The sequence below is a fragment of the Podarcis liolepis genome (assembly GCF_965112155.1).
Source record: "Podarcis liolepis genome assembly, chromosome: 16".
NCBI lineage: Eukaryota > Metazoa > Chordata > Lepidosauria > Squamata > Lacertidae > Podarcis > Podarcis liolepis.
In genome coordinates, this window is record NC_139567.1 from 20,917,095 (window position 1) to 20,943,937 (window position 26,843).

The window sequence follows — 26,843 nt, forward strand, 5'->3', positions numbered from 1 at the left end:
ACTCCTAGGATGCATTAAAGACAACTTCTAGAACTTGCAGCATGCAAGAAGTTGGGGGGAAGAGTATACACACTGGATGGAAGGGGACAAACTCGTTCCTTCTCCTGATGCACTTGTTTTATTATTACATTTATATTCCACTTTTTGTCCAGGACGGTTAGGCTCCCTGTTATCTCCCTGTCATCCTCACAAACATGAAAGGTAAGGCAAGGCTAGGAGTTGATGGTGGGCATCACAGCCCAGTGGGGATTTGAAGCCCGGTCTCCCCCAAGCCTTGGCCTGACATTCTGTTAAGTGACTCCCTGCAGCTCTTTAATCTCAAGGTTGTGGGTTCGAGCCCCACGCTGGGCAAAAGATTTCTGCATTGCGGAGGGGCTGGACTAAATGGTCCTCATGGGCCCTCTTCCAGTTCTACAATTCTATGCAACGAATCTGAAAGGAAGCTGGATAAATAGACGATTAAGTTTCACCTCTCCACAGACATAATGCAAAAGCAAATCAAAATGAAGGCTCAATTAAAAAAAAAAATTGCCTGGAAGCGACTAGCAAGAGAGAAATGAAAAGTAGTGTTCTGTGATGCTTCTGAGCATGTGCAGAGAGCCTTTTCCAGACCACCTCAGTGGGTGCAGTCTGTCGCCATACTCAATCAAGAGTCCTTATCCTGGGGAAGGTCCTTTCACATATGGGACTGGACCCCACCACACGCTATCTTAGACCCTGAACTTGATACTATTATTAATAATAATGACGGTGATAGTGCTTTTAATCTCTATGCCGGTTGCCTGCCGTTGGCTACCTCCCTTCCCCACGTACTTTCATTTAATCCGCCAGAGCGTAACCTGGGATAGGTCTGTATTCCCGGGTGAGATGGAAGCTAGTACCTTGGGAAAAGGCGAACGCGCGTCGGGGAAGGCTACCGTAACGGCGCAAGAGCTTCTCCAAACCACGGATATACACACCGGGGCCCCGATGCTTCGCCACGCCTTCAATCGCGAGGAGGGGCCCAACTCCGGAGTTGCCGCGGGCGGCGGGCGTCTCTAACCCGGGCGAAGGGAAGCGCCTCCCCCGCCCCGCCTGCCCGTGGTTAGGGGTGGGGATCGGGGCGCGCCCCGTACTCACCTGGCTCTCTCCTGGGGGGACGAGCCGAACCCGGCCGGCTCCATGGAGCCGCTTTCCCAGCCGCCAGCACCTGATGTCACAATCCGGGCGCAGCTGACGCACCGCGGGGCCAGAAGCGACACCCGCGTCCCGGAGAGCGCCGCGGGGCGGCGCGCGCGGAGAAGGGAGAAGGCAGGACCGGGAGCCGGAGAGAGGGAAGGAACGGAGCAGGGGGGACCCAAGCTTAGGGTTTTTTCCCCGGAGCTGGCTGCGGTAGCTGCACGCGAGCTAGAAATGCACTCTGCACGCGCTCAGAAAACGCGCAGCTCCTTATTGCTTTAATAGCACGCCTTTCTCCCAGTGCAGGACCCCTAGCGGCTCATGGCGTAAATAAACTAAAAAAACACACAGAACATACCGGTATATATTGAAAATGTAGGTCAGCCTGTTTAAGAGCGGCACCCCCTTGAAAGCACAAAGAAGTGTTTTGCTGTTTGCTTTTGAAACGAGTAATCTCTTAAGCTTTTCGCGGTTTTTTTGTTTTCTTTTTACAACGGCATAGCAAGCGACCCGCCTCCTTCCGAACAAACCTGCTGGCCCATTGTTTTTTTATGGATCGGGTGCGCTGCTGGCCGTTTACGCACACGCGTAGTGGCAACGACTCGCAACCTGCTGGCGCGAACGCTTTCCTGGGGAAGTAAATAAACCCGCATTAAACTAAGCCGGGATTCCGCCTGGCCACGTGTCGAGCTCGCCACGCGTATATAAAGCTTCCTTGGCCTTTGGCGAAGTTGGCGGTTCTCTGGAAATAAGCCATGGTGCAGGAAGGGTCGGGTGCGGATCGTGAGTGGAGGAAAGCGCCCTTACCGCTCCATCCTATATATGCGTTTCCTCGGAAGTAAAGGCCGCTGTGTTCAACTTTAGATCGGTGCATCAGCTTTGGAAGATCGAACTACGCCGCAGGGGGATGCAGCAGATTGTTGGAGTGAACTTTGTCGACAGAGAGCTTCTGGAGTTCAGGCCCGGACTGGAATCCAGCCTCTCGCATCTGCTGCTTGTTTAAAAGGAGATCTTGAAATGCAATCCCTTAAAAAAACAACACCCCGCTAAAAGTGCCAGATTTATTATTGCAGTTTTTATAGGGTTGGCATTCATTTTTCACAGTGGCCTAGCATGCAAAAATGAATTAAGTGGGTGCAGGTGTTTATATCTTCCGGCAGGACATGAAATGGCGGGAGAAGCTACAGCTTCCTGTTAACTATGCATGATATGCAGAGATAAATTGGGGCTGGTAGGAAGGTTTGCCAAGCTGCCTTCTGCTCACCCTCAAAAGACAATAGCAGCTCGACCGCATTCAAGGCAGGCCCATCTGAAAGCCAAACCCTGATCTAATAATCGGACTCCATACCAGATGCGGAATTCAACAACGTAAGGATTTATTGTGTGCAGACAGATCATCCAAGGGATGTGCACATAACACGCAACAATCTACTTGTTCATTTGAAGCAGCACAACAAAAATTTAACACATTAACAACTCATTTTGCATTTTCAGTTGCTGGGGTGTAAATATTGGAACCCTCCTTTATATATAGTGCTGCTGTGTATGGGGATGTTAGAAAACTCTCCTAGCTAGAGCAGTGTCTACATTAAAGTGCAGTTCAAGTTTCATGGGATGGAGGGGCATTTTGCGCACCCGTATCCTAGGGATGGGGAATTTGACTGATTGCATTTAAAGACAAATCTGTCAAAGTCACACTTTCAGAAACAGCCTTAGAACTGAGGCACAGCCATTGAGATTGGCTCTTATCTGATCTATTGCAGCGCAGTTTTCCAGCCAAACCATGTTTATGAAAATGCCTACGTTAGTGAAAAAAGCCGTACAAAAATGCATTGTTTTAGGGTAAGTTGCTTGCAAGAATGTGTACGTTAGTCAAAACTGCATGCAAAAAACCAAGCTGTTTAAGGAGAAATATCGTGCTAAAAATGGTGAAGGATTTCCAGGAGGATTTTTGCTTTTTGAAATTGCTGCAAAATGTAGACAAATTCAGACTGGTAAAATGGTAATTTGGTTTGGCCCAGATGATTCCCTTCTCAGACCGCTAGATGGCAGTGCAAGGCAGCCCTTTGCAGTAATGTTTTCTATCTGTCGGGAGGACTTAAGTGCTAAAGGTGGATCTCATCTTCCTCTTTGGTGAAATCTAGGAATTGGAAAGGCACCTGGTCATCTGGAGAGGGCACTGGAGGTGAAAGGCAAACTCCCACCCCTCTTCGCATACTCCATTCTGAATCATAATTGTGGCATCCCCTAGGGCACTCCGAGTTTTGGCGCCCAGCGCAACTGAACGGGTTGTGCTCCCCTAAATCCACCCCTGCCCCCCTAATCCTGGCTTGCCTACCAGTAGTTTGATTTGCAGATGTCAGCAGGTGAAACTGTATATTCTAATCCATTATCAGTAAGGCCAGCTTCAGGTATGCAAGGGTGTGGCCTAAATGGGCACTGCAGAATGTGAGGTTTTTTGCTGCAAAATTATTGCAAAACTTTGGCACTGGTTGAGATAAAATTGGACCATGTTGGATTTTTGGGTGTTACCTACAGACACCTATTTGATGTATCAATGACTGTTGGGCAAGGCACTAAAAAATGCAGGTTTCGTATTGCAAAATGCTGCAAAGCAACTGCGAAACATTGGCACCAGTTTGGAGTGGATCCAGAATTGTGGGATTTGTAGTTAATGAAGCTCACAAAGTGTCGCAGGTCCACACCATCGTTGGAAACACCAGTGCAGAAAATGCAAACGGCTGTTGATTAAATACTGAGGGGACAGTGCCTATTGGTTTTTCTTGTCATCAGGGCTACCAGTCAGGTTGGCATGGGGAAACTTTGGCCCTCCAGATGTTACTGAACTACAACTCCCATCGGTGTGAGGCAGCATGGCCAATGGTTGAGGCTGATGGGAGTTGTAGTTCGGCAACCTCTGGAGGGCCACAAGTTCTCCACACCTCCATTAGAGCAAGGGTGGCTGAAATCTTGGCAATTGATTTGCCCAGTGCCCACCCCTCCCTGCACATTTTTTCTGGACCCCAGGACCTCACCAATATGGAGGCAGCATATGTTTGCAGGCAGCCACCACATCCACTGGTGACTGGGAGCGGCCGCCGAGACCATATAACACCGGTCTTGAAAGACCTACACTGGCTCCCAGTACGTTTCCGAGCACAATTCAAAGTCTTGGTGCTGACCTTTAAAGCCCTAAACAGCCTCGGTCCAGTATACCTGAAGGAGCGTCTCCACCACCATCGTTCTGCTCGGACCCTGAGGTCCAGCGCCGAGGGCCTTCTGGCGGTTCCCTCACTGCGAGAAGCCAAGTTACAGGGAACCAGGCAGAGGGCTTTCTCAGTAGTGGCAACCCCCCTGTGGAACGCCCTCCCACCAGATGTCAAAGAGAAAAATAACTACCAAACTTTTAGAAGCATCTGAAGGCAGCCCTGTTTAGGGAAGCTTTTAATGTTTAATAGGTTATTGTATTTTAGTGTTCTGTTGGAAGCCGCCCAGAGTGGCTGGGGAAACCCAGCCAGATGGGCGGGGTATAAATAATAAATTATTATTATTACTGCTATTGTGGGGTCCCTTAGGTCAATCCTACTTGCAACAGAGGTTGGCAGATAGCTAGGAGATATTATGTCCCATGCAGACAAGTAACTTGTATCTGATGAAGACACCCAGGCAATGACAAGGTCTGTTGGCCCCAGAGCAAGAAACGACTCGCATCAGATGAGGAATTCAACAATCTAAGGATTTATTGTGTGCAGACAGATTTTTTTTCCTTTGACATAATTTTCTTTGACAATAAGCTGTGGAAAACACGCTACAAATGTTCACAAAACAAGACTAGGACAATGAGCAGTGTTGGGTTCTTCCTCCCCCCTCCCCTCGCCAGATTTCCAATCTTCAGATGATGAATTGCAGTTAAAAATCAAGTCTGGCTGGGCAAAAGATGGTTACGGAGAAGCTACCTGAGCAGTAAAATCGGGGGAGACAAGCCAAAGGCGTCAGCTTGGAAGGGTCAAGGAGCAAGCCTTAGCCGAGCACAATGGCAGGGGCTGATGAGAGGCTGGGCACTGGCTGGGTCTGGTAAGTGCTGAGCGAGGCAGGATAGGGCACCAGGTTGCTGAGGGCAGGACAGAAGCAAGGAAAGGGGCCAGCTCATAACCACCCATGGAATCTGTATTTGTGGAGATCCACCTCACCAAACATCTCACCAATAAACCTCAGCTTCCTGTTTGTTTCAGGCCTCAAACAACATTCAGTCCAGGCAGCCTGTAGCTCTTTCACAATGGATCTACAGTATCTAGATGCAAGTTCTCTATCGCCCTTTCTCACTTTCTTATCCAGCAAAGAATTGCAACAGCTGTAAGCGCATCGCTCTGTTTTCAGTTGCAATCCCACTCACTCTCTGTGTTTACAAAGCCTGGTTAAAAAAGGGGGGGTCCGTCCTCCCCCCTTTTTAAAAAGCACACATTTTACTCGAAATCCCACAAAACGTGCATGTGACGTGCAGATATCCACTTGCCCATTTCAAATGGCATAACAAAAATACAGCACATGAGCAGCTTATATTTTGCACCCTCAGTTCTGGGCACATAAATACTGGAAATTTATGGTTTGTTTTTTTTTAAAAATAGTGCCACTATGAGTTGGTGAATGAGGTGGTGGTGGGAGAAAATTGAGAAAATTGCAGGTGCACAGTGTTTTGCAAAGTCAGCCAAAGGTTCTAGTCCGCAGTTTTCTAGTAGGCTAGTAAAGCAAATTGACTTTGGCCATTTGCAGTTCAAAGAAAACTTTTGCTTTCCTTCATGCTACTCAGAAAGCAGCTTAGAAAGAAATAGTTGCTGATACGGCTAAAGCAAAGAGTGTTACTGCTGTGAGAGAACCCACAGGATATAGCACCTTGCAAAGTCTACCCAAGGTACTAGTCCACAGTTTTCTACCAGTACTGGTAAAATAATCTATTTTCTCTCATGTGCAATTGGCATAGTCGGATGGGTACATTTGCTTTTCCTCTAATATCTCCTGGAAGCAACCTTCTGCTGCCAAGAAGTGACCAGGGAAGGTGGCTTGCTCCAAACGTGCTCCAGGAATCCAGACTAGAATTGCTTTGAAGGCATAATGAAAAGCACTTTATATTAAGCAGATTTTGCTGGAACGACAGAAATTAGGAGGGCCTGTTTTGCTCAGCTGCAATGCAGCAAGAGAATGTAAAAACTGGACCTTTTGAGAGTCAGGTAACGATACCATTTGTCAAACAAGCCCTGTTTCTGGGCAACACAGCCTGTAATCTCACGCCATTTAACGTTTGGAGGTGGTCTTTGCATCAATCTGTCCAAATCTTTGAGAACTGGGAAATGGAACTGTTTTAAGCTTATTTATCAATGCAGGTTGGGAGGATTCTGAATGCAGCTTTGAGGCAATTTAGACCTAAGCAACAGAGAGGAAAACCTTGCCGATTTAATTCCCATGGTGATTTTCATGGAGCTAAGGATCAAGAGGTCCTCTCCTTATGCTCTATGACTCCAAGATAATTTCTCCCTAGCCTGTTGCAATCCAAGGTATTCCCCCCTCCCCACTGCCAGCTAGCTCTGACTGAATAAGTCCACACGGTTCCCCCATCAAACACCTACTTTTGGCCCTTAATTCCAGTAGCGCTGAGAATCCAAGACGGCCTCTCCAGTTAGGACTGAGCCAACTCTAGGACTTTCTAGCCGCAGGTGGGCAACTGGCGGCCAAGGAAAACATTTCACACTCTTTACAGCTGAACACTTTGCTTGCTTACTCAGTGGTAAGACTCTGTGGTCAATGAGGACACTCAGATTAAGGGTCACTTCCACTTCTATTAAGAGTAAACCCATTGAAATGAATGAAACCAACTTGGGCATGCCCATTAAACTTCAGTGGGTCTACTCCAAGCAGGACTAGCATTGGTAAAGCCCTGCAGCAGTGGCGTAGCGTGGGGGGTGCAGGGGGGGGGGGCCCGGCCGCACCGGCCGCAACATCTGGGGGTTAGGGTTAGGGGGCGCTATTCCACGGGTTAGGGGGCGCAAATTACTTGCCTTGCCCCGGGTGCTGACAACCCACGCTACGCCACTGCCCTGCAGGACTGCAGTCATCTTCTTGGCACCCAAAGAATTGTGCAACCAGAGGAATATCTACAGTACGGCTGTTTTATACCCAGCCAGATCATGGGCTCATCTCTCAGTCTTGCCCTTTCCTATCTGGACTGGGAGGGCGCGGCCCTGGTTGGCTCCGCCTACAAAGGCTGTTCAAGGTTCCAAGAGACCACCAGGGTGCAGATTGGCTAGGGGTTGTTGCTGGTGGTGAAGATTTAGGTTTGGAGATGCATGGATTTGGTCACAGCACTACATGACAAGAAGGTGGCAACTTCCAGAGCAGAGGGGAGCAGGGAGACTCTGCAGCTGATTTAGCACACTCACCCACCCCGTTACTGCCTTCATACCCCTATGTTAGACATCTGCAGCTGCAAACTGGGGAGTTGGGGTAGACAACCACACTTAATGGTTCTTTCCAGCCTGGTTGCCCAGGGGCCATTTCTCCTGGCCCCTGGTAAAACTGTGCTCCCTTTCCTTCCTCCACCTGAGGGCTGGGGGAAGACCATAGAATCAAAGAAGGGTTGGAAGGGACCACAAGGTCCAAGCCTCAGCAATGCAGGAATCATTTGCCCAGCATGGGGCTCAAACCCACAACCCTCAGATTAAGAGCCTCGTGCTCTACCGACTGAGCTATCCCATCTAAGCAAGCTGCTCAGCTATGCTTCCCAGCTGAAAGATGGAGGGCTATGGCTTAGTGGAAGAACATCTTGCTGTGCATGGAAAGGTCCCAGGTTCAATCCTTGTTGCCTCCTGGAACTGTTGCCTGGAACCCCTGAGAGCTGCTGCCAGTCAGTGCCCATAATACTAGGCAAGGTGGGCCAATTGTACAAGGGGGTTTCTTTGACACACTAGGTTTTTCTTCAGAGAAAAGACCAAGATCTGTTCTGCTGACAGACTAAAAACTGGTCACCTTGGGCTGGGTTAACCGGAAAGCTTTGCCCTGATACTTGATAATGTTATGAGTTATGGGTGCCAGAACCTCTCTATTCCCTGGATCCAGTAAGTGTTAGAATTTAATCAAGGCTTGGAGTATTAAACTGAGTACTAGACACTTCTAATCCCTGGATTCAGCAAGTGTTAAAAGATAATTGAGATAAGTTAGGCTGCTGGGTGATGGGCCATTAAGAAAACAAAGGACCAAAGGGCTTGTCCTCGATGAAAAATGGGTGGGGGGCCTTTTTCAATGGATAAAGCCAGAGTTTAGAGTAGAGAGGTGAGAAGGAATGTGCCCTAGAAGCAAAGCAGCAAGCTGGAGAGAGAGAGAGAGAGAGAGAGAGAGAGAGAGAGAGAGAGAGAGAGAGAGAGAGCAACATTAGAAAGCCATGTTTGATGTCTGTTTGAATCCAAGGCTGTAGGTATGGAAGAAACAAGACCCTTTTGGGGTGCTGATGCTGTGAACCCCTCCATCGTAGTTTAATAAATAAACAATATATCATAGATAAATAAACCATATATATATTAAAGGCAACACAGTCTCTGCCAGGCCTCATTTCCTAAAGGAAACACAAACCCTGGGTAAGCTCCTGGAACCCCGGAATCTTGAATTGCTCAGAGATTGGATTGGTGTGCAACACTGGTGTCAGAAGTTGGGATTCGGGTTTCCTGGAGGAGGACCTATGAGAGATGTGTGCCTGAATCGGAGGGAACAACAGCAACTCTCCTTGAGTGGCTTAAGAGAGTGAAGCAGCAACAAAGCAGGCGGTTGGATAAAATGGGTCAGCTGCTGGCAGAGTGGCCCCGAATTCCCCGTGGAGATGAAAGCATGACTAGGTGCGAGGTGAGAGCCCTGCCTCATGAGATGCTACAGGGGTTTGGAAGTGACACAGGAGCTCAGCTACAAGACGCCTAGATGGAAGGGTGGCCAAACAGACCCACTGTGTGGATGGGCAGCTGAGGGGCTTGGACCACAAAGTTAGTAGCTGAAGGCAAGGGGAAAGACAACACCTCCAGCTGGCTGGAGCTGAGCAGCTGCTGCTGACTGATTTCTCCACTCCCTCGGAGCCTGCTGTGGAAAAAGGAGAGTGCAGGAGACAGGTGCCTCAGCAGAGGACACACTGCAGGATGGAAGTGAAGAGCTGCTGCCTAGAGATCTCTTCACTCCATGTGTGCCAGCGGTGCAAGGGGAGAGACACAAGGTGCGCGTGCGTGAGCAAGGGGAATCGGCACTTGCGGAGGAGCCAGAAAAAGAGAGGTGTGAATATTCGTGCGCAAGTAGAGCAGCGGTGTTTTTCTCAGTGGTGGAAAAGACACCGGAAAAGCTAGAGGCATAAGTGGCCTGCCGAGGTGCCAAAAAGAGAAGAGATGCAGCAGGAGAAATTGGAGGTGTGAGAGAGGTGTGAGAGAGCATGCAAGAAGAGCAGCTGGCGTCTGAGGAAATGGATGCGATAACCGCCCACAATGATTTTGCCGCTTGTGGACTTGCACAGTCGGGACCCATCACTATACAGTGGTACCTCTGGTTGAGAACGGGATCTGTTCCGGACCCCCGTTCGCAACCTGAGAGGAACGCTACCCGTGTTTGTGCATGCATGTGTGGCGATTTGCCGCTTCTGCGCATGCGCGTGATGTCATTTTGCGCATCTGCACATGCGCAAGCAGCGAAACCTGGAAGTAACCCTTTCCGGTACTTCAGGGTTGCAACCTGAAAAGATGTAACCTGAACCGAACGTAACAAGAGGTATGACTGTACTGGGTGCAGCCCAGCACCCACACTCACCCAGGATCCCATGGGTGTTGGAGGAAAGAGCCACTGGGAGGATTGCCTCCCTTTGTTTCAGCCCATGAAGCATTCAGGAGATGTTGGGAGTAAGCAGAGAGGGGGATGCCTGGCTGTTGGGAGGAAACAGAGGGCAATTTCTGGCCACCAACTTAGGGGGTCTGATCCTAATGAAGGTATCCCCAGGTAAAGACTTTGATTTGCAGTTTGGGGGCAGGGGATGAAGTGGACTGGCCCAGGGTTAGCAAGAGGAAAAAAGATGAAGGGGACCATCAGTGTGCCAGTGCAGAAGCAGATGTGTTCCTGGGAAACCCAGCCAGATGGGCACGGTACAAATAATAAATTATTATTATTGTTTCTTGAAGCCCTGCATGCCGCTGCAGAGACTGTTTGGGGACTGGAGTTTGGAGCCTCCGATCCACAACCAGAGGGGAGGGGAAAGAGAAATTTGAAAAACAAACCCTGAATGTGTGATTAGAGCCCCAAAGTAACTGTTGATCTACTTGGAACTGAGAACTCTGTGAAATCCCAAGACAGACAAATTGCTGCCGGGGACCATCCTGGAAGTTTTAGTAAGTTTTATTTATTTTCTGAATGCTGTTGATTTGTGTTTTTTGCATGTTTGGGGCTGTTGAATGATTTGTAGGAACTGTTCAGCTAACTGTATGTTTGAAAGCTGCCTTGTGAAGCGAGAGCACAAGGGAAAGAATGAACAAGGGTGCTGAGAGCTGTATCCTGGCTTAAACATGTCAAAACTCACTATCTTGGACATGCCAAGCGTGGAACGCAGAACTGACTCGGAGTGTGTGCTAAGGAGAAAGGAGAAGGCCTGACTTGTTTGAAAGGAATAAGCTGTTACTGTACTCAGTACTGGGTTGGGTTAAAAGTGTCATTGTGTATTATTATCATCAGTTTTTAGCGATGTGTGTTCTAATGCCTTGGCTTACTTGTCTGTGAATTTTCTACAGGGAAGAGATATTTTGCTGTTTGTTGAAAATGTGTGGACAGGTGTCTGATTTTTTTTTTTTGGGGGGGGTAGTGTTATGAGTTTGTGGATGCCAGACCACTCTAATCCCTGGATCCAGTAAGTGTTTAACCAAGGCTTGGGACGTTAAACGGAATGCTAGAAGTGTCTAATCTCTGGTTTCAGCAAGTGATCAAAAGCTAATAAAGTCAGGCTAGCCTTCTGGGTGATGGGCCATTAAGAGAACAAAAGACCTAAGGGCTTCTGCTAGATTGCGAATGGGTGGGTCCCCCTCCCTCAACAGATAAAGCCAGAGTTTAGGGTTGAGAGGTGAGGAGAGATGTGTCCTAGAAGGAAAGCAGCAAGCTGAAGGAAGAGAGGGAGAGCAATGTTAGAAAGCAATATTTGATGTCTGAATCCAAAGCTGAGACTATGGGAGAAACAAGACCCCTTTGAGGTGCTGATCCTGTGACCTCCTCCTTCATAGGCTCAGGTTGTATATATGTGTAAATAAACCATATATATTAAAGACAACACAGTCTCTGCCATGCCTCATTTCCACAAACCCTGGGTAAGCAGCTGGAGCCGCTGGAATCTCACATCACTTGGAGACTGGGGTGCCATGCAACAATAATAATTTTAAAATCTTCCTTGAAAAACAAACAAACAAGGGTTAGCATAACAGTTGCTTGGGCTAGGATTGATTTTAATTCTCCTTCACGGAACCCAGCCAATTCGAGGATCTTGTTATGCAGAGCAAATGATGGGCAAATCTGAAGCTCACCTACCCACTGCTGCACTCCAGGCTCTCCGAAATGTAAGAAGAGCCCTGCTGGGTCAGTTGCACCTGAGCTCAGCATCCAACTCTTCACTTGCCCACACTGGGAAGCCCACAAGCCGTGCATGAAAACAAACAAATGAAAGTCACAGCATACAACTCTCTCCCTCACTGCTGCTCCCTGGCAAACAGTGACAGGTTGGCAGGGATTGAATCTGGAGCCTTTTGCATGCAAACACATGACTTCCATGCCACTAAAGCTATGACTCCTTCGTTCAGCAGCCAGCGCCCACCCCCGGTAGTGAATTTGAAAGCTTCTGCTATTCCTTTTGCAACTTAACCCTGGGTGCAAGAGATTTCCCATTCTCTCACAGAGGATTCCCAGCAGATAAGGAGGCCACGCTGCAATAAGGACCGCTGTGGACTTCAGAGGGGAAAGGGCACTCTGCGTGTAGGCAGTGTGGCTGTCCTCCAAAAGTTAATTTATTTCATTTAACGAAATGCATACACTGATTGTACTTAAACCTATAAGTGGTTTGCAAGAAATATGCAGTCTCTCGATGCATGCTGTCTCCCTCACAACTCCCTTGATGCCTGGTCAACAGCCACGCAGGCTGGGCGCTGATGGGAGTTGGAGTCTAAGATCCCGTTGGCTACCCCTGCTCTATGCCCACATGGGGCTGAACCCTCCTGCCTGCCCCCTCTATGTTTTGCTGCACACCTCTTTGGTTTAAAATTTAAAAAGCATGCTGAAGCTCGCTGGCATTGCCTTCTTCCCTCGAGTCTCTAAGACAAAGCTGCGGAAAACCAGCAGCGCCCTCAAAACGCGGGGCACATTTGGGGGAGTTGGGCAAAAAAAGAGAGGAACCGAAATAGTCAAAGTTGGCATGGGGTGGGACAAAACAAAAAGAAAGGGCAGTGGCACATAAATTCTGCCATGCTTGATTTCCGGATGGGGTGCTGAGGATTCCCCCCCTCCTTTTCCTGTCCGTCCCCACTGGTGACCCATTGCTTGAATGTAGCGGCATGATACTGGCTTTTAGCGCAAATCAGTCACTTTCATCAGCTATGCGGCTATATAGAGATATAGAGAGATAATATTAAGAGATACAATCGGGGTTTGGCGTCAAACCGTCCTCCTTATCGGCTGCCTCTTTCTGGAACAAGAACAACAATGAAAAAAAGGAAAGGGCCACGATGCTCTGTTGGGTTTAAGTCCGCTCCGAGCCGGCTCTCCCCATCCTCCCTCCCTCCCTCCCTCCCTCCCTCCCTCTCCCCATTTTGCTCGCTTCTCCTTCTTTACAGGGACACAAAATCCACAGCTTGCAGGAGAGGCAACGAGAGCAGCAGCAGCAGCAGCCAGGAGGTGTTTTGGATCAAGAGACTGATTCCTGCACATTTCTCCAGCCGGTCTGTAAGAAACAAAGGGCGCATTCAGACGTGGGGAAAGGGCTGCATTAGTTTTCCAGATGAAAACACAGGGCCTGGGGATCCCGACCTTCTCTTTTATGCCGTCTACTTGTTTAAGCATTTTTTTTAAGGGAAATCACCTTGGGAATGGCAATCAGTCTATCAGAATCATTCAATAAAGTCATAGATAGATATGACAACTCTTGCAACCCACAAACGGATCGAAGACGATGTATGGACAAATCTAATAATATTTGGAAAGTATTTATCAAAACCATAGTGACCCATGAGTCAAGGCAGACTTGAGGGAAACCATAAGTTTATCCATTTACATACATATTATATAGTTCTGTAACCATAAATATATTTCCTTGCCATATTCTTGCTGTTGTTTTCCTTTGCCCTTTAAAATGTTTTTTTATGTATCCTTTTTATTTTTTTCTATTTACTTTAACTCATCGTGCCATTCTTAATAAGGATGATAATAAAATAAAGTCACGAACCCAAAATAAATCACCAAAAATGTGCCTACCTGATTTCTACCCTCCCTTCCACCCCCTGTGAATTTGGGTGGGCTACTTTGCCTCCTGTCTTAAATCTAACCCAATAAACATCTTTGCCTGCATTCACACTTCACCACCACAGACCCATCCATTTTTGGTTCTGCAAATTTCTCATTCTTATCCAGCCTTAATATCAGTTCTCCACAATTCTGCAGCAATTTGCGCTTAAAAAAAGAAAAGTTCATCAAAGTTTGACAGCAGTTTAGTGTGAATTTCTCCTGCTACACCATTTTGACAAATATACACATTTTCGCCAGCAACTTCCCACAATACAATAATTTTGGTCTCGTTTTCACTAAAATAGGTGCCTTTTTTGCATGTTATCCCCAGGATTTCCATTTCTGTGCACATTATTCGGCTAAAGAACGGCACTGCAAAATGTGGAGAAGTGTGAATTTTGAAGGTTAGCTGTGTTCTGGTCTGAATTGGGAAGTTTCTTGTTAAGATGGAAACGAGATTGAATTTCTCTCCCACCCATCCACCCCATTTCAGGACCAAGACCAGCTCCTCTGGGTTCTTTTCCTGCCTCGCATCCAGGCCTCCTCACCTTTGAAAACGGAGATGTTCTTCATCTGGTTATCCTCATAGTCGTTGGTGATCTTCAGCCTGCACACATAGGTCCCCTCATCGGCGGTGGTGAAGCCCGCGAGGTGAAGGCACACCAGGTTGTTGGACACAGTGACGTTGGCCCGGTTCTTGTACATGGCGTTGGGGACGTTCTGGTTGCTGGCAACAACAACCCCCACACCGGTATCCCTGTTCAGGCGGAAGTCGTAGCTCAGGGCATTTGAAGTCTTCTTTTCGTACGCACAGTCCAAGCGCAGGCTTTGGTCGCTCATGCAAGCGGTCAGGCTTCTAATCCTCTGGCAGCGGGCAACGTGGAGCACTGAGGAAGGCAAGAGGTTTTCACCAACACAGGGAGAAACAATGATCTGCAGAGCTGAGCTGCAATCCCTGCAGCCTCATCAGCTGGGAGGTGAAATTAATACAAGAGCATTTTTAATCCATCAAGTTAGGTTAATTAACTCATCAAAGGGGAGAATCCCTTTCGGATCTCTCTTTCTGGGTCACTGCAAGGACACCACCTCCTTTGGGGGGGGGCGGGCTGTTTTCTATTGTTTTGATTCATTTACAGTGGTACCTTGGTTCTCAAACTTAATCCGTTCCAGAGGTCTGTTCCAAAATCAAAGCGTTCCAAAACCAAGGCGCTCTTTCCCATAGGAAGTAATGCAAAACGGATTAATCCGTTCCAGACTTTTAAAAACAATCCCTAAAGCAGCAATTTAACATGAATTTTACTATCTAACGAGACCACTGATCCATAAAATGAAAGCAATAAACAATGTACTGCAGTCACACAATCAATCGATTGATCAGTAGCTGAACTGGGTTGCACACAGTCACAAAAACAAAACAAAAAAGAGCTGCAAAAACGCAAAATAAACTGCGAAAATAGGCAGACCTCAGTGTGAAACTCGAAACAGAAGCGTGACGCTCAAAATGGAAGCGTAACACTCAAAATGGAGCATGTTCAGCTTCTGAAAAAAGTTCGCAAACACTTACTTCCGGGTTTGCAGTGTTTGGGTTCCAAGTTGTTTGAGTACCAAGGTGTTTGAGAACCAAGGCATTTTTTTCAAAAAAATACTTTTCATGTAAGGAAGTGGCACCCTTGACATCAGTACAAGGAATGAGTTTTACCTGTCACAAGGACTGCAATACCAATGGTGGACTTCATCTTCCTTTTGGTCTACGGTGTGGAGCGTGGGAGGAATCTAGGAGTAGAAAAGGCACCCAATCATATAGAGATGGGACCAGGAGGGCAAAAGGGGAATTGTCAAAAATTATTCTGGCTGAACACAGCTGGTCTCATGGTCTGAAGCTTATTAGAAAGCAGGAGCTAGATTTGGCGGAGAGGGCCTGCAGTTCCCTAGACAACACACGCCCCACACCCCTTGCTTCCCGCCTCAGGCCCTTGATTCCCCTCCACCTGGCCCTTCTCCCCCTGCAGCGGAAACCATGACTCAGCGCTGGGTGAGCTAAGTTGGGGATGAGTCATCCTAAGACTCCTGCAGTGGGGAAAGACGCCAAAGAGACGGGTGAGGAAGCAGAGAGTGAGACAGGCAGATGGAGAGAGTGTGCCTTTTTGGCAAAAGAGGTGCTTTTGGATAGATAGATAGATAGATAGATAGATAGATAGATAGATAGATAGATAGCCTCTTCCAGACACTTCTGGGGTACATGGGAACAAGGAACTTATAAATTATTTTAGCAGAAATCTCCAGCCTGCTTTTCTATGTCCCCACCCACATCAACCTCTTCAGCTAGGCTCTAGCCGACAGCACGATGCCTTAGAAAGCAGCACAATCTCTCTCACCATCCCTAAGTAATAAACCACATGAGCAAAGCAGTGCCATCTCAGGCATATCTGCTCAGAAGCAAGCCCTGCTGTGTTCACCGAGTAACATTTGCATTCATTGCCCCATCTGCTTTTGCCGCTGGCCCTGCCCACCCATGTTATGTGGCCTCAGAGGTCAAAACGGTTTCCTGCTCCTGCTATAGGGAATCGCTGCTGTGCACGTTCTGCCTCCCAGCAGCCTTTGGTGCCATGCGGTTGGCTTTGTGAAAATCCTGCACCCTCCTCAGGTCTTTTCCACCTTTCCTCCCAAGTCTCCAACACAACACAGTTTGGAACCAAGAAAACCCCAGACTGGGCTGCTCCACACTTGCCTCTGGCCCACAGAGGGAAGGACACTGACTCAGAAATACGTTCTCTCTCTGCCAGCCCAGACCCAACGTTCCTAGAGGTTACTTGGCCTTCGGAGAGCGTCCAGAAGTAGGAAGCCTCTAGTCGTGGGGCAGCCATCAAAAGCGTCTCTCAGTGGGATATTATTGCCCCTTCTGGCATGGCAGAAGGACGGCACAGAGGAGGGGAGTGGAACCTCAGTCCTAGGAGCTGAATGAGGCCCTCCAGGATGTCTATCAGGCCTTGGGGTTCTCTTCAGAGTGGGTCAGTTGCTAGAGCATGAGTCTCTTAATATCAGAGTCAAGGGTTTGAGCCCCATGCTGGGCAAAAGATTCCTGCACTTCAGAGGGTTAGACTAGATGAGCCTCCAGGGTCCCTTCCAACTCTACAATTCTTTGATTCTATGATTCAACCTCCATCTCTTCACTAACCACTCCCCTCTCCAGGCCACACCTCTTGCCGGCCCTGTTCCACATAATCTGTGAATGCTTTTGCCTGGCTGGAATTTGTCCTTGAACTCTGAGCACGCCTCTTGCTTGCCTGGATGCAGGTTAGAGAGGGGTCTGCAGCCTGCTGTACAAACATAAAACTTAGATTTCATTGCCTCAGTATTTTTCATTGCATCAGTATTGACAGATCCATCAAGGGTTTCACAGCTGCTAGCAGTTGGCTTGCTCCTTTGGCAAGGAGAACGATTTCAACTCCAGTCTTTCATCTGGCTTTGAAAAACCTATTGTCACTTGGCTCCTAGCCCCTGCCTATTCTTCTCGTTTCAGGAAGATGGCAAAAAAGCTTGGTTCTCTCCCCACCCCAGTTCGCTTTCTTCTTCTTCATCATCATCAACATCATCATCATCTTATTTGTATGCTGTTTTTCCATAGTTAAAACTATGCTCAAGGTGGCTCACAAAGTGGTTTACAAAATTACAAATGTAATAAAAGTACTCATAAACAATAAACAAAACACATTCAAAAGTACACAACCAGATTTCCACACAAATCGTAAGATCTAAAAATCAAGATACCAAAAGATTGAGATCAAAAACAAAAGCCTCAGCTTTTGTAGCTGGAGTCAGTCTGGGCCTCCAAAACACCCCGCCCCTGCCCAACTTTGTCTTCAGAAAGACTCTCTGGAGACACCAGCCTTTCTTAGAAAGTTGCACAGTCTGAAAGACAGTTCCTCATAATCCCAGATACATCAGGACTGGAGTGAGCAAGGAGCGGCACTCTGCACATGCACAAGGGCTCTCTGCTTCATGCTGTCCCCTCCCTGCAGCACTGAAAGCAGGTGCCTGAATAAACCTCCCTGAGCTTTACAGCTCGGTTGCTTTAGAAGGCACAGGTCTGACAGGTCCCTGAACTCAAGGGGCTTACAATAAGACACAGGGGAAAACAACAGCAGCGGGAGGGAAATAGAGGCAGCGCAAAGAAGCAGAAAGCTATGCAGTTATTTCAAGCCTATGCCCTTTTGCTGTGGCAATCAAAGGGTTTTGGGTCTTTTGCCTCCTTCTACACCTTTCTTCCTGGTCTCTGCTGCCAGCGGAGGGAAGGAGGTCCTGACTCACTGCACACATGCCTTGTACCAAGGCCTCAGGCTTGAAAGGCCACAACTCTAGTTAAGAGAATTGAGTAGCTAGTGGTGCAGAAGGCCTTTCTCTGTTGGAGATCCTGAAGAGCTGCCAGTCAGTGCAGACAATGCTAGGCTAGAAGGACCTGATAAGGAGGCAGCTTTCTACACTTTTATTTCACTTGTTTCCTCGTTCAAACCTGTATGAAGTTTTGCTTTGGGAGGGGCAGATTTACAAGACAAGGTCCTTTGGGTGTTGCCTGTTTCAGGGTTTTGATTTTGGCATATGGGTTTTGCTGTTTCAGGCAGGCTGGAGTGTGTGTGTTTGTGTGGCTTGCCTGGCTTTTAATGTTTTATTGTTTTTTAGAGAGCGCATTGTGCATTTCCGGAGAGCGGGGGGAGACAGGGTGTGAACACGTGTTTTGCCTTTTTGCTTTGTTTTCCGTGTGCCTCCATCCAGGTGACCCATATTTTTTTGTCTTCGTGATTTGTCAAGCCCACATGGCAACAGTGCCCATGGCAGTTTCTCATGCTGCCAAAACATGCCTCCCTTGAAACCCTCAAAAGTCTGGGGACCCCTAGTGGCAGAATGCATTGCCAACTGATCAAGGAGAGGATGTGCAGTGCAACGGGGGTAATTTTCTCTGTAAAAGGTCTGTGCTGATGTCTCCCACTCTGATTGTCTTTCTTTCTTTTTTTTACCCAGAGTACTAAGCAGTAAGAAGGGACGCAGGTGGCACTGTGGGTTAAACTACAGAGCCTAGGACTTGCCGATCAGAAGATCGGCGGTTCAAATCCCCGTGACGTGGTGAGCTCCCGTTGCTCAGTCCCTGCTCCTGCCAACCTAGCAGTCAAACTGCAAGTAGATAAATAGGTACCGCTCTGGTGGGAAGGTAAACGCCGTTTCCGTGCGCTGCTCTGGTTCACCAAAAGCGGCTTAGTCATGCTGGCCACATGACCCGGAAGCTGTACGCCGGCTCCCTCGGCCAATAAAGTGAGATGAGCGCCGCAACCCCAGAGTCGGTCATGACTGGACCTAATGGTCAGGAGTCCCTTTACCCTTTACTAAGCAGTAAAGGTTACCTCCCACCGAGTCAGAGCACTGGTCCATTTATTTCAGTATTGTCTGCAATTATGGGGGTTTCAGGCAGGGGCCTCTCCCAGCCCTACCAGGAGAAGCCAGGGTGAGGGACTGAACCTGGGACCTTCAGCATGCAAAGCAGACGCTCTCCCACTGAGCTAAAGCCATTTTGCATAACAAGAACACAGGAAGGTGCCTTATGCCAGGCCTGAGGTTCCCCACCTCTGTTCCCGAACTAATCACTGGCCATGCCCTCTGTGACTGATGGAGACCAGTAACATCCAGAGGGTGACAGCGGCCACTTCCACAACCCAGAGCCTTCTCAAGGGGCTAACTTCATACAGTGGTACCTTGGGTTACAGATGTTTCAGGTTACAGACTCCGCTAACCCAGAAAAAGTACCTTGGGTTAAGAACCTTGCTTCAGGATGAGAACAGAAATCGTGCTCTGGCGGTGCGGCGGCAGCAGGAGGCCCCATTAGCTAAAGTGGTGCTTCAGGTTAAGAATGGACCTCTGCAACAAATTAAGTACTTAACCTGAGGTACCACTGTATTTTTAGGATTTTGCATTTGAATCCCCACTTAGCCATGACGCTCCACTGGGTGACCTTGGGACAGCTATCCTCTCTTAGCCTAACCCACCTTACAGAGTTCTTGTGAGGATGAAACAGGGGAGAGGAGAACCAGTCCACATCACCTTGAGTTCCTTGGAAGATGAAGGAGGGATATAAATGCAGCAAACAAATAAATAAATTGAAATTGAGCCGATGTGGCCCATCAGCTTGCAAGGGACCCCCCACCCCCTCTGTAGCTGCAGAGCCCCCCCCCCGTACCCCAAAACTATCCCTTCTGTTGTTTTGAGTAGCTGCTGCCCATGCTGACTTCCGCGGTGGGAAGATATATTACAAGATGACTCACAGGCACAAAGCAGATTTAATGCTGGAGAGTAAGGATTAGGACACAACCCATTATTCTTTAAAAATTAATTAGCAGTTGGGCTGTGTATGTGAGCGGCTGTTCTGAAAACCCAGGAAGGTCTGCTGTGGGGAAGGGGGGTTTAATTGAACCCTTTCCCTCGGGTGACCTTTTGCCAATTCCTCCCCACCCCTCCACCACTGCTATTAGCTCTGTGGAGTAAAAATACAGATATTAAAAGGTGTGTGTGTGATTTGCATCAGAAAAGGACGCAGAAGGTTTTAACTTGCTCCAAGAGCACCATCTACCTCCCCCCCCCCTTTCAAAGCAGGCCCACCGGGTTGCTAATTAGTAAAACTAAAGCTCATGGAAGGAGGGGGATATAGGATGCTGCCTTATACTGAGTCGGACCATTGGTCCATTTAGCTCAGTACTGTTTACACTGACTGGCAGCAGCTCTCCAGAGTTTAAAAGACAGGAGATGCCGGGGATTGAACCTGAGTCCTTCTGCATGCAAAGCAGATGCTCTACCACTGAGCTATGCTCATAGTTGAGCAGCAGAGCCTCTAATCTGCATGCAGAAGGTCCCAGGTCTATCCCTGCTTCTCCAGGTACGGCTGGGAGGCAGCCCTGCCTGAAAGCCTGGAGAGCTGCTGCCAGTCCGGGTAGATAATACAGAGCTGGATGGACAAATCGTGGGACTCAATATCAGGTAGCTTTCCAAGGTCCCTGAAAGGGGATGTAAGAGAGGAAGGGTGGAGAAGAGAGAGATGAGAAGGAATATTTAAGAGCCAGTGTGGTATTTCTGGTTAGTTTGCCCGACTAGGACCTGGGATCAAATTCCCACCATGCCATGAAGCTTACAGGGTGTGTGACCTTGGGCTCGTCATCGTCTCTCAGCCTAGCCTACCTCATAGGGTTGTTGTGCGGATAAAACAGGGAAGCAGAGAAGCATGAGTTCCTTGGAGGAATGGTGGCATAACTAAATAAGAGAAATAGGAATTTGGAGGAGGCAGACATGGGCTTGTCAGACGGGCATCTGTTGTTATGAACCGCTTCCATCTACTGCACACCCCAACTCCTCCCCTTTTCCTAATGGTCATGCCTTAATTTGATATCAAGCCTGCCTTTGTCTTGCTGCATCCTTCCCTCTCCCCCCCCATCAATAGGCACGCTCCATATGGAGCAGACTTTGGTAATATGGCGCCCTGAGCGAGGACAAAATTTGGCAGAACCGGCATGATTGGTTAGCTGTGCCCATGTTGTAAGAATAGCACCACTGGGCATAGCCTGAGTGCACTGTTTATGCAGAACCAGCCCAGTGAACACTCGGAACAAATAAAGTCTTTCAAGGCAGACAGTAGGAGAATTCATAGCCCTGCAATTAGTTTAGGCCATTTCTCTCGAGCTTGCGATGTCCTGGGTTTGTTGGGGAAGTGGCACAGCTGAGTGGCAGAACGTTTCCTTTGCATGCAAAAGTTTCCTGGCATCTCCAAGCAGGGCTGGAAATGTCCCACCTGAAAACCCACTGCAAGTGACTGTAGCCAAAACACTAATGCTATGCGTGGTTTTCTGCCTGCAGAACAGACGATACGAAACTAGACGGACCAATGGTCTGGCTGATACTGAGCCAGATCATTGGTCCATGTAGCTCTTTATATTCCACACCAACTGGCAGCAGCTCTCCAGGATTTCCTGCCTGAAACCCCCGAGAGTTGCTGCCATTTAGTGTGGGCAGTACTGAGCTACATAGACCTATGGCTCATTATAAAGACCGCTATATGTTCCTATAAAGGAGCTGCGCTGACATGGAGAAGGTTCCTCCCTGGTCACCAGCTAAAGAGACAGACCAAACTGCTGTCAGTTGCAGCCAGCCTGCAGATCTGCAGCCTGAACAACAACAACAACAACAGCCTGTGCTGATGCATCCTTGCCCCCCACTTTAACGCCTACCCCACAGGAAATCGAAGGACCGGTCTAGACTGCACCAGCATTGCAGTCCACCATACTGCTGCTGCAGGGCTGGCTAAGGTGCTGCCCTTGCAGAACAGGCATCTGCAGAAAAAGCCTCGCCAGCAGAGCGCTTGGCACAGGGTCTGCGGCACCGCCATGTCCCGCACCCAGCCTTCCCAGACTGCACCTGCGTTTTCCACATTCCTAGACCTTGGCGCGGTGACCGCAGCGCTCCTGACACCCAGCTGGACTCTTCCACCCAAGGAGATCAGGTTACTGGTTCGAGGGCAACGGCTCTCTACCCTGTGGGCGATACTGCAGCAATTCCCCCCCCCCCGTCCCCGAAGCCATGTGGCGCTGATACAGCAAGTATGCCTGCGTTAGGCAGTCTTGGAAATCGGATGCCGGATCCGTTCCATCAATACAGCCTCTCTTTCACACACACGCATTTCTGGGCAGGCGACGAATTTCTCCCCCTCCCTCCCAACACTTTCTACATGTGGCGGTGGGGTCTGTAAGGCGGAAGAACGGGCAAATCTGCAAGAGGAAGGGCGGGGTGGCAGCCCCCTCCCACAGGGAGACCCTCCTAAGAATACCAAGAAAAGCTCTAGGGTGCTGAGAAAGATGGCAGCGCCCAATGGTGTCGCCCTCCGGGGCTGCTGCTGCGTCAGAGGGGACCCGAGAGGGTCACTAAGGCAGAGGAAGCAAAAGCGTAAGAGACCCAACCTTGCCCCCTTTGCCGTCCTTTTCTCTGGGGAAGCGGAGTCTGGCCCACAAAAGCGCAATAAAAGGGTTAGTCTCTAAGGTGACAGGAGACTCCTTGATGTTTTTGCTGCAAGAGTCCCACCCGTCGACTACGTCCCTCTGGAAATCCTGCTCCCTTGCAGGGCATCGCTCCCCGCTTCAAGCGAGATCTCCATCCCTCTTTCCATGCCCTTGCCTGCATTCCAGATCTATTCTCCTCCACCTCCGTGGCTCCTCCACTCGCCTCTTTCCTCCTTCCTGCTCATCTCTTTCTTCCTCGGCTCTGTCTCTCCCTAACAGAGCAATCTTGGGCACGTTTGCTCACGAGTAAGCGCTGTGCTTGTACCTTTGCGCAAAGGAATGCAGTCTTTTTTTATTCGTGTGTTCATTTCCCCCCGGGCGGTTAGCCGCTCCTTTCCTCCACCCCACCTTTCCTACTCCATCTTCTTCCACCTCTCTTCATCGCCCACCCCACCCTCCGCCTCCGGTTCTGCGGCCTCACGTCTCCAAAATTTCCCGGGGGTGGGGGCAAGAAAATATGAACAGGAGACAGCGGTCTCCGCTTCCCGCCGAAGCCCCTTTCCTCCCTGCCCTCCTCCTGCAGCCGCCCCACCCTGGAGATGGGCTCCTCCGACGGTCCCCTGGCGAAAAGCGAGCCCCGTTACCTGCGTCCGGAGCGAGGATGCTGCGCGTCTCTGGCTCCTGCAGTCTGGGGCAAGGCGAGAGACTGCTGCACGAGGCGACAGGGAGGAGGGGCGGGGCTTCGGGACACGCCCCGCCCACGCAGCCCCACCCCCTGCGGTACAAAGCGGACTTCTCTGCAGGGGTGGGGCGAGCGCCTTCAGCAGCTTCTGGAGCCCCCTTCCACGCCACGTGGTACACGGCCGGGAAGGAGAGGCGGAAGTGACAGCCGTGGTGGCTGGGCTGCGTCTCTCAGGTGTGCCTCAGTTTTAGGGACTCGCAGTTGGGGAGAGGGATCAGGTTGGTTGGTGGGCGCAGGTTCTACTTGAGGGCTTCACAGAAGACATTTGGTTAGGCTGATCTCCACAAATACAGATTCCATGGGTGGTTATGAGGCAACCCTTATCTCTTGCCTTTCTCTCACAAACCTGGTGCCCCATCCTGCCTTCCTCAGCTCTTACCAGGCCCAGCCAGTGCCCATTCCTCATCAGCCCCTGCCATTGTGCTAGGCTAAGGCCTGCTCCATCACCCTTGAGCCTCCCAAGAACCCAAGCTGATGCCTTTGGCTTGTCTCCCCAGTTTTACTGCTCAGGTAGCTTCTCTGAGAGCTGGACCATGAAGAAGGCTGATCGCCGAAGAATTGATGCTTTTGAATTATGGTGTTGGAGGAGACTTGAGAGTCCCATGGACTGCAAGAAGATCAAACCTATCCATTCTGAAGGAAATCAGCCCTGAGTGCTCACTGGAAGGACAGATCCTGAAGCTGAGGCTCCAGTACTTTGGCCACCTCATGAGAAGAGAAGACTCCCTGGAAAAGACCCTGATGTTGGGAAAGATGGAGGGCACAAGGAGAAGGGGACGACAGAGGACGAGATGGTTGGACAGTGTTCTCGAAGCTACCAGCATGAGTTTGACCAAACTGCGGGAGGCAGTGGAAGACAGGAGTGCCTGGCGTGCTCTGGTCCATGGGGTCACAAAGAGTTGGACACAAATAACGACTAAACAACAACAAGCTTCTCTGTGACCAGTTTTTGGCCCAGCCAGACTTGGTTTGTAACTGCAACTCATCAGCTGAGGATTGGAAATCTGGCAAGGGGGAGGGGGGAGGCAGAGCCCAACGCTGCTCAGTGTCCTAGTCTTGTTTTGTGAACCTTTATAGAGTGTTTCCCACAGCTTATTGTCAAAGAAAATCATGTCAAAGACCAAAAAAGGAATCTTGTCTGCACACAATAAAACCTTAGAATTCCAATAAAACCTTATTGAATTCCTCATCTGATGCAAGTCTTTTCCTGGAAGCTGTGTGTTAGTTAAGCACAATGAGCCTGGCTGTTTCGGCAAATCTGCAGAAGTCGTTCAAAAGGAGACCGTATGGTGCTTTCCAGTTCTGTGTGTGTCTCTGGGAAAGCTTAAGGACTGAGTCAGCATACATTGCCGGCACCTGCCAACCAAGCCCAGCCAGGCTTGCTAACTGGAAAAAAGACACAAACAGCTCTGCTCACTGTTCCTTCAAGAGAAACGTGGTCCACAGATCTCAGAAGGGGTGCAGATAACCCTGCTAACGTTTGAAAATCAAAACTCCTGAGAAAGGCACAGCCATGGGGGCCGTTTGAAAAGTTGGCAACCATAGCATTGGCACATTTCTGTGGATGAGCACCAAACTGGATGTGCAGCACCTCATATGAGACATCACCAAGGAGTTTGGGGTGGGGTGGGGCTCAGACCTCTGCTGGGAACCCCGAAGAACTGCTGTGTGCCATCATGAAGATCTTCAGCTGTTTGAGACCCAGCACCCACCTCTGACTCCCAGCCATAAAGGTAAAGGGACCCCTGACCATTAGGTCCAGTCATGGCCGACTCTGGGGTTGCGGCGCTCATCTCACTTTATTGGCTGAGGGAGCCGGTGTACAGCTTCCGGGTCATGTGGCCAGCATGACTAAGCTTCTGGTGAACCAGAGCAGCTCACGGAAACACCATTTACCATCCCGCCTGAGCAGTACCTATTTATCTACTTGCACTTTGACATACTTTCGAACTGCTAGGTTGGCAGGAGCTGGGACCGAGCAACAGGAGCTCACCCCGTCGCGGGGATTTGAACCGCTGACCTTCTGATCGGCAAGTCCTAGGCTATTCCCTATGTATTTTTAAAAAGCACTATTGTATATCTATATTTTCCATTTTGTCTTTATATGCAGATACGGTTCAAGCCTTGAAATAAAATTATTTGTCAGCATAACTCTTGTGAAAATTGTTTATATACTTACTTATTTATAAGACTTCAGTTATCCCCAGGGTAAAAAAAGGGGGGGACCATTATCTACCTGGCCCGGGCCTCTGCCTGGTGCTGCAAGGCCCTGGTGCAGAGTTAAACTATGGAACTCACTGCCACAAGATGCAGTGGTGGCTACTAACTTGGATGGCTTTAAAAGAGGAATAGACACATGTGCAGAGGGGTGAGGCTACCAATGGCTACTGGCCACAAGGGCTTTGTTTTCTTTCCTCTGCTGCAGGCAGTATGTCTCTTAATGCCAGCTAGCCTGGAGTCAGAAGTGGAGAGAGAGAGAGTGGGAGCTGGGAGAGAGAGAGTGGAGCCATCTGAAGGAGCGTCTCCACCCCCATCGTTCTACCCGAACACTGAGGTCCAGCACCGAGGGCCTTCTGGCAGTTCCCTCATTGCGAGAAGCCAAGTTACAGGGAACCAGGCAGAGGGCCTTCTCGGTAGTGGCGCCTTCCCTGTGGAACACCCTCCCACCAGATGTCAAAGAGAACAACAACTACCAGGCTTTTAGAAGACATCTGAAGGCAGCCCTGTTTTGGGAAGCTTTTAATGTTTGATGTATTATAGTATTTTAATATTCTTTTGGAAGCCGCCCAGAGTGGCTGGGGAAGCCCAGCCAGATGGGCGGGGTATAAATAGTAAATTATTATTATTATTATTATTATTATTATTATTATTATTATTATTATTATCTGATGGTCCACCACTGTAGGAAGCAGGAGGTGGAACTGATGGGACATAGGCCTGATCCAGCAGGGCTCTTCTGATGTTCCTAGAATCTTAACATGGTGAACTTCAAAAGTATGAAAGATGTGGGTGGATGGAGTGATGAGATTTGGAGGGGGAGAGTAATAAATTAAAATTTTGTCTAAAATGTATAAGCTGCTGCTTGAATGGCATTTGAAAGATGAGGAGGTAAAGTTGGTTATGATACATTGGGCCAAAGACTTTGGGTATAATGTACAGTTAGAGGATTGGGAAAAACTGTGGAAAGATGGATTAAAATTTACTGCATGCAATGCCTTAAAAGAAAATGTGATGAAAATGATGTATAGGAGGTATATTATGCCTGTGAAATTAGCTTAAATGTATAAAGTTAGTAACAAATGTTGGGAATCTAAAGAAAAAGAAGGAATATTTTATCACATGTGGTGGGAATGTAAAAAACTGAAAAACTTCTGGGAAATGAT

At 48.9% G+C, this 26,843-nt stretch overlaps 3 protein-coding genes and 1 long non-coding RNA gene across 6 annotated transcripts in view; 1 reads left to right on the plus strand and 3 right to left on the minus strand.

Moving 5' to 3' along the window:
* Window positions 1-2,267, minus strand: part of USP2 (ubiquitin specific peptidase 2) — an 80,360-nt gene extending 78,093 nt beyond the window's left edge. Inside the window, exon 1 of one of the 3 annotated variants that reach the window (XM_083481036.1) lies at window positions 1,120-2,267. The gene's annotated coding sequence lies outside the window, so the exon portion shown is untranslated. Of the gene's footprint in view, window positions 1-813 lie in introns of all 3 variants that reach the window. The other 2 variants (XM_083481034.1, XM_083481037.1) reach the window with 2 other exon arrangements.
* Window positions 1-26,843, minus strand: part of C1QTNF5 (C1q and TNF related 5) — a 201,947-nt gene that overhangs the window by 121,841 nt on the left and 53,263 nt on the right. The window lies entirely within an intron of this gene.
* On the plus strand, window positions 7,251-11,604 carry LOC310696085. The gene is made up of 2 exons (XR_014520396.1): window positions 7,251-9,997; window positions 10,043-11,604. It is a non-coding gene; the product is annotated as an uncharacterized lncRNA (long non-coding RNA).
* On the minus strand, window positions 12,994-23,489 carry THY1 (Thy-1 cell surface antigen). Its single transcript, XM_083481243.1, has 4 exons — window positions 23,363-23,489; window positions 15,395-15,468; window positions 14,244-14,582; window positions 12,994-13,135 (listed from the first exon to the last, which is right to left on the minus strand). Exons 2-4 carry the CDS (start codon window positions 15,429-15,431, stop codon window positions 13,023-13,025), a joined length of 489 nt encoding a protein of 162 aa, XP_083337369.1. The 5' UTR covers window positions 15,432-15,468; window positions 23,363-23,489; the 3' UTR covers window positions 12,994-13,022.

What these genes read in the sequence shown, in the direction of transcription:
- THY1 (XM_083481243.1), bottom strand. Translation starts at nt 15,431, where the DNA reads ATGAAGTCCACCATTGGTATTGCAGTCCTTGTGACAG. An exon ending in TATTGCAGTCCTTGTGACAG is followed by an intron (nt 14,583 to 15,394) that starts GTAAAACTCATT and finishes TGCCTTCCTCAG; the next exon opens with TGCTCCACGTTGCCCGCTGC. An exon ending in GAACATCTCCGTTTTCAAAG is followed by an intron (nt 13,136 to 14,243) that starts GTGAGGAGGCCT and finishes TGTTTCTTACAG; the next exon opens with ACCGGCTGGAGAAATGTGCA.